General features: G+C 37.9%; 1 protein-coding gene across 1 annotated transcript in view; it reads left to right on the top strand.

Moving 5' to 3' along the window:
• The first annotated feature begins 2,259 nt into the window (after window positions 1–2,259).
• Window positions 2,260–15,665, top strand: part of LOC138007244 (glutamine--fructose-6-phosphate aminotransferase [isomerizing] 1-like) — a 26,383-nt gene continuing 12,977 nt past the window's right edge. Inside the window, exons 1-10 of the mRNA XM_068854044.1 lie at window positions 2,260–2,393; window positions 2,488–2,595; window positions 2,695–2,725; window positions 5,684–5,733; window positions 5,847–5,972; window positions 8,469–8,527; window positions 8,755–8,835; window positions 10,261–10,320; window positions 11,052–11,113; window positions 13,161–13,240. Of these exons, the coding sequence (XP_068710145.1) occupies window positions 2,387–2,393; window positions 2,488–2,595; window positions 2,695–2,725; window positions 5,684–5,733; window positions 5,847–5,972; window positions 8,469–8,527; window positions 8,755–8,835; window positions 10,261–10,320; window positions 11,052–11,113; window positions 13,161–13,240 (664 nt within the window). The 5' untranslated portion in view covers window positions 2,260–2,386. The remainder of the gene's footprint in view (window positions 2,394–2,487; window positions 2,596–2,694; window positions 2,726–5,683; window positions 5,734–5,846; window positions 5,973–8,468; window positions 8,528–8,754; window positions 8,836–10,260; window positions 10,321–11,051; window positions 11,114–13,160; window positions 13,241–15,665) is intronic.

Below are 15,665 nucleotides of genomic sequence, written 5' to 3'. Positions count from 1 at the left end.
GTAAACTGAAATCAACAAATTAACGCAATCAAATCAAATGTTATCTTTTGATGTGAGGGGAAAACCGGAGTACCCGGAGAAAAACCTCTCGGTGCAGAGTAGAAAACCAACAAACTCAACCCACATATGACGCCAAGTCTGGGAATCGAAACCGGGTCACATTGGTGGGCGGCAAGTCCTCTCACCACTGCAGACAAAAGATAATTTTGCACATTCTTCACACTGCAGAAACAACACCCAACACTATCACAGTCAAATCTCCAGATACAAATGTGTTTGTTCTCCTTCTTTACAACGTATTCAGCATTGCAAATATCAATAGTGTTCTCTTTGACACGGGTGTTGGTAACAAGGTGATCTCGGTGAGGGGATGTGTCGAGCAAGTCTTGGCTTTCATAGCATCACTGGTTGCGACACCTCTAGTGCCTTTGTCCAGAAAGTGACGAGCAACGAGATAAGGATTAAAGAACAGAAAAGAGCATGAGAGAAGAGGTGACGAAAATTAAGAAATTTAAGCGAAGAAATCCTCGAGAGAAGCCGAGGAAGGAGAAGAAGAGAAAATTTCAATGAAATCAACGAAAAGCTAAGAAAAATAGAGCGAGAGCCAAAACACTTACTTACAACGGTTAGCTTTCAGGTAAAGTTTTCCTTCTTAATATATACCTCGCTGCCTCACATATTTTGTAAAACTAGCTAAAAAAACGAAGAAGGCCTCAAAATGTTCGCTGTGTTTACAGAGATTCTGACATATTTCAACAATCATATGTACATGCTCTTTGTGTGAAATGGACTCGGTCCAGTTGTCAGCTGCTTTAAGTTGTTTGACTGTGAAATTGCAGTCGAGTAAGCAAATTTACTACGCTTTATGTTGACTTTTTTAATTAGTAAAGATTTTTGCTATTGTTCTGAAGTGAAGAGAGAGGGAGTAAAGATTGTCAGTCAAACGGAAAATGTTGTGAAAGAGATTACTGTGCATGTCATTTCAGTTTTAGTTGCTGATTAAAATTGATGGTTATTGTTTGCAAGGCTTGTTTGTTTACTACATGCTGTCAGTTCAGGTGTTTCATCTGTTTGATCACTGTAAACTGTACATACTAATGACGATTAATTTTGTATTTTATGCAGAAGCATAATTATTTCCATAAACACTATACACTTTTTTTTTTATAAGAACCTTTTTTATAAGAACGGGGTCATAACGAGGTATATTTTTTCATAACTGATCCCGTATTTTTGCCCGAAATTTTGATCCCTGATCCAAAAAACATTGAGAATCTTGATCCCTGATCCCGCAAAAATTTGTTAAGTCTGATCCTAGATCCCTGATCCCGATATCACGGGTTTTGATCCCAGATCCCGGAGCTGTGATCCCTGATCCCACCCCTAAAAAAGGCTGTTGATCCCATGATCCCATATACCTCGTTACGACTCTGATAAGAACGTTGAGGCTGAGATTAACCAAAATTATTAAAGAACGTATTAAGAACATTCAAGTCGATTGAGAAAGTTTTTATTTTGGTGTTTGTATTTTAAATGAAAGCATGAAAAAAAGGTAAAGAAATGTAAATTAACCAAAATACTTAAGGGCATATTTAGTCTAACATAACAATGGTTTTGTTATTGAATGACACAGTCCTTATTTACAATCGTTTATACAAACTATTAATCCTCAACACCATCAAAGCAAGCACTTTGATAGGTTTCCTAGTCACGTCTGCAAGATTTCAGTTGGCCGCCATTTTGGTGTACCATATTGGCCCCCGGAAATAAAATTCGCCTTGCCACGAGAACGCGTTCTTTTCATTCATGAACTGGTACACATACGCATCAAGAAAATCTTGAAACGTTGCAACTGTTGAAAGTTAATAGGAAAGGTCATGTGCTAAAACCAGGAACACCGGAAGTATGCCGTCACGCATGGCGAATTCGGAAATTAAAAATGCTGAATATTTAAAACGAAAAAAACAGTTTTGAAAAAATTTAAATCTGGATTAAATGTAGTGTAGGTAAAAATTTTCGAGATTTTTATGTTAGAATTTCGTGTGACGTCACGTGAAAAACGATCTACACAGTTCACCAAACAGTTCACCACGTCCGCCATATTAAATTACAAAGCCGTAAAAGGCGATTGGTGGAGGCAATCAACTTACCACGGTGATTCACCATGAAATTTCACCATGATTGGATATTATATTTTCTTTGTTTGAATTATCCAATGAATGCGATTCTCGTCTGAGTAATTTAATACTTTAGTAAACTGCAGTGCGAGTCAGCGAGTGTGTATTCTATGAAAACGGGACGGTGTGTTCCGATCGATTCTTTTCATCGTTCATTCATTTGAAATTTTCTTCGATCTGATTGCTGGCTTGCTTACGAAATCATCGTTATGTGTGGTAAGATATGTCTTCCATTGCTGTAGTAGTTTACTTTTTGTGAATTGCCGTACTGTGATTCATTTACTCGAGCTAACTGCTTATTCTTTTCTAGGAATATTTGCCTATTTGAACTTCTGTGTTCCACGTAAGCGGAAATACATTCTCGAACTTTTGATAAGTGGTCTTCAGAGACTGGAGTATAGAGGATACGATTCGGCAGGTTTGTGATTCTCACTTCCATTCCTTTGTGATCCTATATTTATGGTGCTTTGGACTGGATCGTTATATTAACATTTCTTGAAATATTATAATATTACAGGAGTTGCATACGATGGACACGGCAAAATGAGGTGGGTCTTGCATCATGCATTAGCCTCGCATAGGATCATTTGACCTTGTAGATAATTTGACAAATCTTAGCTGGCTGTTACTTCGTGTAGAAGACACACATGACGTAAAACAATTGAACAAAAATCGTGAAGCAATACCCAATCAGAATTCTAAATCCCTAAAAGTAAAAGCCTGTCCTCTCGTACTACAATTCACATGCCTATGATTAAGCTTACATCATCGTGGAAAATTACAGTTCACGAAAATATGGCAAAAACTAGTACTGCAATAGTTGAAAAGTTTGTAGCTTACGCAAGTAAGTAAGATTTGTAAAGCTAATAGGAACGGAAGAAAATCTGATCTATCCACACCAGTAGTCGGAAAATATCAGCCCAGTGTCGTGTATGTCATGACATAAAGATTGCCAACGTGGATTGCAATTGAAATTCATTTGATTTGTTTGTCTCTAAGTCGTTGCTAACAAGAGGAGAATGCGATCCGACTCTATTTAGATGGATGCATGGCATGTCTCGTGATGGACCATTTGTGTTTTCCATAGCTTTTTCCACTATCACGTTTCTTTCCAAGAATTTCAGAGTATATGGCTGCTCCGAGTATAATTATTTCAAGACGGTTTAATTTAACCTATTAAACCTTGCATATTTTTGCAGTTACTTGCCGTAAATTGAAAGAGAGAAACGCTCCTCGCACTTTTATGGACAATTTATTTAATTATTTTGTCTTAAATTGTCCAGATAAGGGCTAGATTGCAGAATACCTGGCCCGCAAAATGCTGCACCCGCAGTCCTGCAGCCCCAAAGTCGTCAGTTGTAGTGATAATTGCTGCTCCTGTAGGCCCGCAGTCCCGTTGTCGCCAAAATGAATAACAACACTGTTCCTTAATCGAGCGCATCAATGCCTGTTTCTTACAACAACAACAACAAAGCAAAATACATTACTTGTACCCTTTCTTTAATCTGTCGCACCGAATATCCTACGTTTGTGAATCATGTGATCACAGACACTTTTCAAACACCCAAGGTATTCGTTCTATTAGCGCGCTACATCTATACCTCATTCTTTAATCGATGAGCCAAAACAAGCGCGCTATGCTTGAATTTACCTCGCTCTATAATCCACAAGCCACCATTAACTATTTACAAGCGCTCGCTTCAGTGATTAGGCCAAAGCACTTTCCTACAATTTTAGCTTTCATTTTGCGGTTTGTTCAACTACACAATTAAAAGTTCTACACTTATAATCCTTGTAAAACTAACCTAATCTTAGTTATTCCTCGACTACTGCACTGCGGCACTGCGGTGGCAGCCGATCAACTAACCCAGACTTCATTATTCATCGCACATGGCAATGCGGTAGCAGTCTTTAAACTCACTCAGATTTCAATATTCGACGACAACGGAACTGCGGCACTGTGGTAGCAGTTGTTCAACTGCCTTAATTACATAATTATTTTGTTTGGTCGGCGGGACCAAGAAGCAAGAAATTTGTGCCGTTCAAAGTGGGCTGGGTATTCTGCAATTACTCCCATATAAGTGCCAGGAACACGTCTCCCGTCTTAACCGGCAGTTAAATTTATTTCATTTTTGCAGTAATTTGTTTATTAATTAAACAAGGAAGCATGGTGGAGAAGGGGGTGGAGGGGCTTAACCCATTGACACCTGGGAGTGAGACTTATCAGATTTTACTCTGTCACATGCCAGACTATTTTAATCGTCAACTGGGGGCGGAATAATACCCATAATCTGTAATACAAATTAAGAGGTGTGGTTTAATCAAGAGAGGGAGGGGCAGGTCACATAAAAAAAAAAAAATTACTGAATGTGTAGGACTGCAGCCTTGCAGCTAAATTGATCAACTAACAAAATAATTAACTACTGTACAACAATTTTAGAATCCCATCTGAAAAAAAAAAGGCAAGTCATATAAAAAAACTTGGTTATCAAGGTCTTCAAAGTGAAGCAAGGTTTGAAGCATAGTTTGCTTCCTTTTACCGTTTTCACTGAGTCTAAGCTTAGAGGCCCACTTCTTGAAATCAATCCAATGACTGCAGTACGAATGATTTAGAGGGCCAAGTACTGTTTGGAACTGTAGAAAATCCAATCCCAACAAAATTCTACTAAGGAAACCTTCATTTAATTTCCATTCGGTAGTTGAAATTTTATGTGTTCTAAAATCATTTCAACCTGATTAACTATTACTACAAATAAGGATATAGTTAGTTCTATTTAAGTTTAAAATGCCAACCAGAATGGGTGTAAATGACAATTTTGTATCAGTATGTACAGATTTCAATTTTAGCATCTGGAAGTTAATTTCTTGAAGCAAATTTGTAATCAGAATTACTTTTTCTTAGTGTTTTGTAGGACATAAAAAGTTTGTTTTGTTTTGTCGCGTTTGTCAGTAACAGTTTTATAGGGGTAATAAGAATATTTTTCTTTTGTATTGTTGTCTCGTTGTCATTTTTGTAATTTTATTAGGTCTTGGTTTGTGGTAGTATAGGTACAATTTTTATCCCACCTGACTTTGTTAGTTTCTCTTAATACAACTGAAATTTTGTGTATTATGTTCCAAAACCTTCTAAAACTGAGTTTCATGGTATCAGAATTTGTGCATATATAGTTGTAAATAATATTGTTTTCTGAATTATTTTCACCAGTCTCTGCAGTTCAGTGAAAAAGCATTTGAAAGGAAATTGAAAGTTTATAAAGAAGTTTCAGGGGATACAGATTATCCTTTTGTTCTAAAAGCCGTATTAACCCATTGACTCCCAGGGGTTCCCCATTGACGAGTAAAATCGTCTGGCGTTAGACAGGGTAAAATACTAAATCTGGCTGGTTTCGGCCGGTTTGGACGTCAAAGGGTTAACTAGTCAGATAATTGTTGATGCATGATTAAAATACGAAAACTGCTATTAATGGTACAATAATTATGATTGTGTTTTTTGTTAAACTTAATAGCATTATCAAAAAGCGAGGAAAAGTTGCTGCCCTTGATGAAGAAATCCGGGGTAAATATCACAGCTTGCTGGTTTTGGCTTGATTAACTTTTTCATATGCAGTTTATTTGGGAGCAAGAGAAAGCCCTTCTTGCCTTCTAAATTTCATTTTGATTTAATTATAGCCCACAGTGATTTTGAAACTCAGGAAGACCTTTCAAATCATTGTGGTATCGCACACACACGGTGGGCTACACATGGTGAACCAAGCGGTGTTAATAGCCATCCTCAAAGATCAGACCTGAAAAATGGTAAGGACGTAGTGAATAATAATTGTAATTATTGGAAAGTGGTGTGAACCCAGGAGTTACATACCTTGATAGAATTTTATTGTCTGGCCTGGGTGAAGGTAGTCCTGAGTAAGACTGTTGGCATTGACTGATGTTTCAACAAGCTCAGTGGAAGTCATCTTCAGAGTCAAGCACTTGATGGTTGGAAATTCAAATGCATATAAATACGTACATGTAGTGTAGTGATGATGCTCTGGTTTGCGTTGTGATTGGTAGTGGGAAAAGTAATGTGATTGGTTGTGAGGATGGTCAGTGGTGAAGGGTGCATTACAATCCAGTTTGTAATTCACAGGGTATTTTAGGGTATTTAAAGAATACCAACAAAAATCCCAAATTTGAAAGAGTGAGACAAGTCCCAATCAGGGAACTTGGTTGGGAATTTCCTGGTTGGGACTTGTCTCACTTTGCCAAATTTGGGATTTTTATTGGTATTCTTCAAAATACCCTAAAATATCCAAAAATGGGAATCTGTTATTTTTTCCTGTGTAAGTGTAGGTTGCAGAAGGTTTGTAGGCTTGGAGGAAGAGTTGTGTATAGTTAAGGTTTTCTGTAAGTAATGGTTTCCATACAAAGGCCCAGGTAGAGTTGGCAACAACTTAATGTATACAAAAATTTGGTTTATCAACGGAGTTGATAATGTAAATTGACCACCGTACAGAGATTCTAAAAGCTGAATGTAGTTTGTGTGCAAGTTTGTATACCAGCACAGTAGGTTAATAACTTAGCGGAAACCAAGTTGATATTGTGTTTTGACAAAAAGTGGGAGAGGAATGCAGGGACAAGGACTTGGAGACATAGGATGCAGGAACTAGGAGATGTGGGGACTCGTGTGTTTTGCATGCATCTCTCACATTTTGATGCCAAAGGCAAAATAGATGTCAGTCCTTCTTCACGTCTTCTCTCATAATATACATTGTACATGCATACAGTACATGTACCAGCCAGGTTTTGGTAGAAGTGAAGAGGAAAAAAACGTTCTCATTAGCACAGTTATAATTTTAGAGAACCCACTGCAAATGTATTTTACCGTATTTACCCGTGTATAAGTCGACCTTTTATGACCTCAAAAGAAGCTCCAAAAATCGCCCTCGACTTATACATGGGTCAAAGATTTCGAGCCAAGTTCCAGCTAAATAATTTATTCAAAATTAACATCATAATGTGGTCTTTCTTTGGGTATAACAAACACAGTGGACGAAAGACTTCAAAATGAATGTAAAAGCAATTCCAGTTGAAATGAAAAAGGATTTGTTTTACTTAAATGTTGAAGATACTCACAAGCACAAATATGAAATAGACACTGAAAATTTTCGTTTTCCAAAGGCGGAAAGCTCTCAAAAACATTCTTGTTTCTTCAAATAAAACGCGATCCTTCAACGGCTTAGTAACCTGGCGCAATACCTCGTGTTTGCGTGCAAGTATGATCACAGGCGGCCCAGAGTCGGAAGGTAAACAATTATAAGGATTTGTATGGGAATCTCGATAACAGACTGAAAAAGATATTTACCCACAAAAGTTCTCAATAAAAAAGCCGTACTTTATTGTCGTGGTGAATGTCTCGCTTTTTGTGTGGTTTTTTGCTTGATTGAATGCGATTTAAGCGACTTCTCAAATTCCCGAGTCGTCACTCTTCCCTAAATAAAGGTTAAAGGTTTATTTAGGGAAGAGTGACGACTCGCGAATTTGAGAAGTCGCTTAAATCGCATTCAATCAGGCAAAAAACCACACAAAAAGCAAGAAATTCACCATGACAATAAAGTACGGCTTTTTTATTGAGAACTTTTGCGAGTAAATATCTTTTTCAGTCTGTTATCGAGATTCCCATACAAATCCTTATAATTGTTTACCTTCCGACTCTGGGCCGCCTGTGGTATGATCGTCACTCGTGTTGCCTGAAAATGCTGGTTGGTAATGATTGTTTTTTATTCTTTATACAAACCTGGATGATTTAAATGCTTTTGCAAACTTTGTATTGTTTGGTTTACGAGTTTTTTTTCGTTTGCCATGTGAGAAATTATAAGTCAAGCACCAATAAACCTTGCACATTTCGCATCGTTTTTGAAGTTATTTTCAAAGATTGACTCCTGCTTCTGTGATGTTGTGCTTATCCTCTAAAGCCCTTTATCCTTGAACAACGAAACAGGTTAGTTTGAGGTTTACATGTTCGATTTTCTGAGAACTTTTTCGAAATTCAATTCAAGGACAAAATGCCCGCATATACAACAACCGCTGAACCACAAAACTATTAAGCGCTTGAGGCCCTTAATTTTTTGTTGAATCCACAGTTCCAGAAATCGAAGAATGCAAGATTAGCATCCCATGAACATTTAGCAAAGAAATTAAGAAATTGCTTTTTTTGCCATCAAAAATGGGGGGTCGACTTATACATGGGATCGACTTATACACGGGTAAATACGGTAATTTAATTTAGTTAGCTCTTTGTCTTTTGTCCCCTAGAATTTGTTGTCGTTCATAATGGCATCATAACAAATTACAAAGATATCAAGAAATTTCTGGTAAGTTATATGAGGAGGTAAGTTATCACCCGTAGTTGCTTATCCTTGCAGATAACTGCTAGAAATAAATTGTTAATTTGAATCTCAGTTTGGAAAAAAAAACGCTTACATGTGTACAATTGAGTCATGTACTTTGTGACTACTTCATATTTCATCCTTTGGATATGCAGTTGCTACAATTACACTTACTGTAAAATTCATGCTCATTAACTTGTTAATTTTTGTAGGAGGGGAAAGGATTTCATTTTGAGTCTGAAACTGATACAGAAGTTATCCCAAAGCTGGTCAAATATTTCTATGACAAAACAGTAAGTTGCATTGGGCTTTAATTGTTGCAGTTCTTGGTTCCTTTGGAAAGTAGATTACCGTAAGGACTCGTGTATAAGCCGCACCTTGTTGCTTAAGTTTTGGGGCAAAAATCGCGGGTGCGGCTTATACACGAGACCATTGCTTTGAGAGGGGTAAACTGGGTTGTAGGGGTCACAAATTGAACTGAAAACCTTCAGTAACTAAAGATTAAACATATTGAAACCTGTTGTTGATCACTGCTTTCAGTGGTTAGAAGTGGTGGCTCCAAAAGGAGCCGTTTGTTTGCATCTTCAGGTTCTAAACCTCAATCTTGCTCACAAGTAGTTCTTTCAAGCGTTTCATTTGCACTTTGTTTGCGCAGTTAAACTCTAACTGGCATGGAATCTCCATTCCTCTGCACAGCTGATGATTTCTCCACTACGCGCAAGAAAATACCACGCTATTCAAGAGAACTCGCAAGTGAAATGGCCGACTGTTTCATTGCATTTTTTTCCGGTCGATGGCTTCCATACGTCTTGATAAACATGATATCCACGCATAACTGATGTGAAAGCGAACGTTTCCATGTCCAGACTTCCCTCGTTAAATTACTGCATGGTTACTAAGCAAACGTTTTGCATCGTTCTCCAGCACATTTTGCGTGTAAATTCTGTCGTTTTCATTTCAACTGTGGGCTTTAGCAATGAAGACAACTGTTGTCAGTCACAGGGAATAGGGAAATTGATTAAAAAGAAGAAGCTTTTAAAAGGTATTTTCAGAGTTGATTAACTTATTAATGTCACTGCAAATACATGACATTAGATTTTGTGCAAACAAACAACCAACTTTTTTTACAAGAGTGTTTTTTAATTTTGGAGTTCTTATTTTTTCCAAAATCATGCTTGAAAGTTCAATGGGGGTGCAGTTTATACACAAGTGTGGCTTATACGCGAGTCTTTACAGTAGTTTTGGTGGATTACAAGTTACTTCCTCATAACGTAAACAAAGGAAAAAGCAATTTTGAAATTTCAGTGTAACAATGAGCAATTTATGCAGGACCACAAGTAAAGCAAACAAGGAAAACCTTCCACCGTAGCAGTGCCACTGCTGTTACATGTAATTAAGGGGTTGGGTGACCAAGTTGCAATCTTGTATACATGTCATCATCAATCCAATTTTGATCCGGGTTTATCCCTGTAAACGGGGGTGGTCGGATTTACCCCACTTTGGCAGCAATCTCTCTAACTCCCGCTCTCCATCTCGCTTGATTCATGGCATCCTTTTTCTCCAATCCAACACTCTTGCTCTCCTTCTCCACTTGCGTCTTCCATGTCTTCTTTGGTAGTCCTCGCTTCCTCTTGCCCTTCACTTCAAACTCCAACCCTCATGATGATATACATGTAAGAGAATGAATTATTTACTGGTGTTCCTGTGCCTTTAAACAGCAGAAGGAAGGTGAAAAGCTGGATTTCAGGGAACTTGTAGAGATGACAATAAAACAGCTGGTGAGTTGCAATAAATGACACCTTTGTTTTAGCTTTTATGCTAGTGGTGACCAAGATCTTATTCTGAAATATACAAAATAAAGCAGTTATAAAGTGCTTCTTTCACACAAGTTCTTCTAACTCTACTACATGTATGCTAAAAGAGGTGAATGAAAATTTAAAAACAGCAACAGTTTGTTTGTTTGAGACTATTATATTACCGTTACATATTCATATAATATACACTTTGCTCCATGCTGCCTCTTTCAACCCGGGTGCCCCTTTGCCATGGCCAGCATCCTGTCCAATGGGTAGTAGCAATAGTCTTAGAAACTGGGATGAGCTCTCACCGTGTGAGCCTTCTGGCTCAGGTGTGACTACCACTACCAAATGTTATCACACAGCTGAGACCACCATCTTCTTCAGCCTTACACCTCTCCCACCCCCCCCCCCCCCCCCCACGTTGCTATGTCAACCATTTTGCATTTTGCATTGCAGGCCCTGGACCTCTATTCCTGTGTCCAGTGATATTGTGTGGTATTTAAGTTTTTCATGTGATCTGTTGTTACCAGTGGGCATTGATGAAAATGGTTTACAACTTTAACAATTTAAGGGTATATAATATATTTCAAGTTTTTGTTTACTTACTCTTGAAGTAGTCACAAAAATGGGTGGTACATGGCAACTGCAATTTATATTAGATGTCCAGATTTTGCTCCTGAAGTTGAATTTTGAATTTCTTTACTTCTTAGGAAGGAGCATTTGCACTTGCATTTAAGAGCACCAAATTTCCAGGAGAAATTGTTGCCACAAGGTAAGTAGCTCTTAAAGTACAGTAAGTACAACACAGTAACTTCTGTGAAGTTTTGCTTCATATAAGTATAAGGTGAAGAACATCTAAAGTTAATGAACAAATTAATAGCTTCCTTAATGGTGACCAAAATACATTAAATTAACCTAAGCCTAAGATGGCTTAGTGCCAAAAACATTGGGTTTTTTACTTTTTAAAATCTTTTAGGCTGGTATAATTATATTAGTCAAAGTTCTGTACAAGTGTGACTAATGTTTCTGACTATGTTGATATCCAAAACTAATAACCGAAGCTTGAGACAGGCTTGTAATACAGGATCAGATCGATTTCATGGGTACTGTATATCATAGATTAATATTGGTCAATATCACTTACAGCTGTTGTACACTCTGGTAGCTAATTATATAGTACCATTACATAGTACCATGTGGCCAACCTACATGTATAGCTAGTTAGTTCCATTTGCCTCCACTTGTACATGCTTGATTGTCATGAACTCAACTACTCATGACTTACTCCCATCTGGCCTCTTAGCCCAGTGAATACAGCAACATTGATCTAATCAGAAGATTATGGGCTTGATTCCTGTCCTTGTCAGAATTTCCCCCTTCCCTTTCCATGTCCATTTCCATGTCTAAGACACTCAGTTGGGTTCAAGAGGTTAAAAGGCACTAAATTCTCAGAGTTAATTCCATTGATACAAATTATTGTATATTAAAGGTGCCATGTGGCCAACCTAGTTGATAAAATTTAAGGTGGCTTATAAAACAGGGTTCTAACCTTGTACATTCTAGTCAGTAGCATCTTTTTTCAGTATTGGGCTAAATACAGGCCTTCTGATATTACGCGATGGTGCGATTTCGCACAATCGACCTCAAATCGCATCCGATCGCACAATTCACGAAAAATCGCATAATTCACAAAAGGACGCACAAAATTCATAAAATGAAACATAAATCAATACGTTTCTTAGAAATTCCTGCATAAATACGCTATTTTTAAGATGAGTTATCTTGGAAAAAGGCTTAAAGACCTTTGTCACCTTCAATTTCGTAAACATTCGAAGTTCAAGGCCTTATTTTTCATGTCTGACCTGGTACGAGTCTCCTTCCATTGGTGTAACACAAACACGCCCTTATATACACACCACTGAAATGACACAGTTGCCTTCTCTTAGAGAAGAGATTTGTGAAAAATAAGCGAAGTTGTAAATTTTTCGGCAAAATGTAGTTTCTTTCGTTGAAAACTGATAGAAACTTACTCATGGATAAGTTTGTTGTGAAAACGCACGCTTTTTCTTCGACGAAGAAGGAAGTTCCCACCTTCCGCCCAATCTGACAGCTCACGATCGAGCAAGAAAGTACCTCACAGGTACGCTCCACGTGGACGATGGACTGATGTTTTTCTCGTCGTGCAATATTAGGGCCTTTTATACGAGAGAAAATAAGCCGCGGCTTACTCTGGCCACGGTGTACAAAATACGCAAAAGGAACTATTTATACGAATATATATTCCCAGGTGAACATAGATTTTGTACCATTTATACGGGGTGAACATTCGAGTCTTCTGTAAGCCGCGGCCAGAGAAAGCCGTGGCTTATTTTCTCCCTTGTAAATGGGGGTATGGCCCTACTGTGATTGACCATCTTCGGAAGTTCGTGGTTGACAAGCACCTTGATCATTCATTTGGCATGTTAGCTGTGTCCTTTCAACTTTCAACTTTCAACTTCCGGTAGTGCAGAAGACCTCATTTTTTTTATTTATCCCAACTAATGTCGATCGAGATACATAATTACTGTTCCTTTGTGTTCAAAATGTCTTTAGGGCAGCAAAAAAGTGTTTTTCTTAACCTGAAACCTTATAAAACAAGCTTAAAATTGCTGAGAAAAAAATCGCATAATTTACATTATTTATCGCATAATTGGCCTTTCTAATCGCACAATCTGGCCTGAAAAAATCGCATAATTTGCATTTTTTAATCGCACCCTATCAGAAGGCCTGTAAATAGAACTATGATTAATAATGTTCTAACTCTGGTATCATTTTCTTAGACGAGGCAGCCCCTTACTCATTGGTATCAAGAGTCAGTCCCCTCTTAAGACAGACAGGTTGCCAATTGTCTACAGTTCAGGTTAGGCTATTACCTTGTGGACACTGCATATTAAGAATAATAACATCATTATAACCAGGTGGTCTGGTGATATAATTCGGAGGACTGGGGAGAAAAATTTTAACGCCGTATCCCACAACCGCGCTCTTCCTTATTTTTGAATTCAACATGGCAGAGGCGAGGTTAGAGCTCATCGCGTCAACTTGAATGTTCATTCAGTAACAGGAAATGTGGTAGCACGGACTGATGTTGAGTTTTGGCAATTGAAATACTGCAGGGAGTTTGGAAGCAACACCTAAGACCGCGTGCGGTTGTGGGATTTTCTTCCCAGTCCTCCAAATTATGTCACCAGTTCACGTGGAATGTACCACAATTCTGCACAGTACCTTTGGAAAATAGATGAAATAATTGATTAGTTTCTCAAAATCATTTGTCTTATGAAACAATCTCAACCGATTTTTATGATTTGTTAAAACCGGTATTCTGTACTCCTGAGGCTAAAGCTGGCACAAGGAAAATGTCAACAAGCAGCTATATATACTGTTGGAAGAAACATGCTACCCACTCATAGAAGAGGCAATACATACATTGTCCCCACTTGCTTTTCATACATACATGTACCAGGCTACCGCTGAATCTGTGCAATTAATTATTGAATGTCCTTTATTTTCACCAAATGTACATTAAAAATATTTCGTGGACAGCTGTTAAGTAATGGTAATAGTAATCATGGTAATGAATTTATGTAGCACATTTTCTATTGACATATTCAAGTACGCTTTACAAGCAAGGGATCTATGGGTGAGATCGAACATCAGCATACATGTAGAAGTAGAACATACTGTATGTTAAGGTAGCTTACTACAGTCTTCCAAAGACAAAGATCAAGATTTTTTTGAAACCTGTGAAATCTAAGCAACAGGATGTCTCTTCTGAAGTGTTAGCCGCTGCAATTGATGTAAAATATAATTCTTCCTAATTAATAAATGCAAACCAGGGGAAAATGCAAAATATAGTGACCAAACTCCTGGAGGGGGGACTGGAAACTAGACATTTCAAAGCTCTTTTTCTCAAAAACTCAGAGATGCCAACCTATGGAGATCTAAAATCTGGAGATTTTTTCCATCCGGTCTCCCCACCCCTCCCCCCTCGATCAACCTACCCACTCCCCCTCCCCTCCTCTTCCCCCCCCCCTAAAAGTATCCGCCCATCCCCCAGCAGCTCCTTCAGAATACAAGAATATTTTCCGCCACCACTGTGAATTTGCGGGAAACAGGGTACTTATGTCAAGACTTTTTATTGGTTAATTGGAGATCCAATCAAACAATCGGTTATATGGCTATGATAGCTAAAGGAAGTCATTTTGTTTAGTTCTATTAACGTGTCTTTGAAACTCAGAGATGAAGAAATGCATTAAGAAACAATGAAACGAGTTTGAAAAAATCGATCTTTTTTAAACTTGGGGATGCAATTTGAGTCTAGAATGGAGAAACGTCTGTGAAAGGTTCAGAGTCGTTTTTATCCGGGAGATTTAATGACACGTACGGGAGACCGGGTGATTCGTTCCGTATCCGGGAGACTCCCAGATAATCCGGGAGAGTTGGCATGTATGAAAACTACGTGTACAACGGGTCAAAATTTTGGGAATAGGTAAACAATGTGAAGACTAAATCATCAACATTTTTTTAAAAGATCAATAAGACAGCTTAAGGGAAATCAATGTTTTTTGCCATTCACATAAAATCTGCCTGACACATTTAACTACCGTATTTACCCTTGTATAAGTCGACCTTTTATGGCCTCAAAAGAAGCTCCAAAAATCGCCCTAGACTTATACATGGGTCAAAGATTTCGAGCTAAGTTCCAGCTAAATAATTTATTCAAAATTAACATCATAATGTGGTCTTTGGGCATAACGAACTCAGTGGATGAAAGACTTCAAAATGAATGACGAAAGACTTCAAAATGAATGTAAAAGCAATTCCAGTTGAAATGAAAAAAGGATTGGTTTTACTTTAAATGTTGAAGATACTCACAAGCACAAATATGAAATAGGCACTGGAAATTTTCGTTTTCCAAAGGCGGAAAGCTCTAAAAAACATTCTTGTTTCTTCAAATAAAATGCGATCCTTCAACAGCTTAGTAACCTGGCACAATACCTCGTGTTTGCGTGCAAGCATGATCGTCATTCATGTTGGCTGAAAATGCTGGTTGGTTGGTAATGATTGTTTTTTATTCTTTATACAAACCTGGGTGATTTAAATGCTTTTGCAAACTTTGCATTGTTTGGTTTGTGAGTTTTGTTTCATTTGCCATGTGAGAAATTATAAGTCAAGCACCAATAAACCTTGCACATTTTGCATCGTTTTTGAAGTTATTTTCAAGGATTGACTCCTGCTTCTGTGATGTTGTGCTTATCCTCTAAAGCCCTTTATCCTTGAACAAC

The sequence above is a fragment of the Montipora foliosa genome, chromosome 1, assembly GCF_036669935.1.
Source record: "Montipora foliosa isolate CH-2021 chromosome 1, ASM3666993v2, whole genome shotgun sequence".
Taxonomy (NCBI): Eukaryota; Metazoa; Cnidaria; class Anthozoa; order Scleractinia; family Acroporidae; genus Montipora; species Montipora foliosa.
Note: the sequence above shows the minus strand (reverse complement) of the source record. Positions and strands in the feature narration are given on the sequence as shown.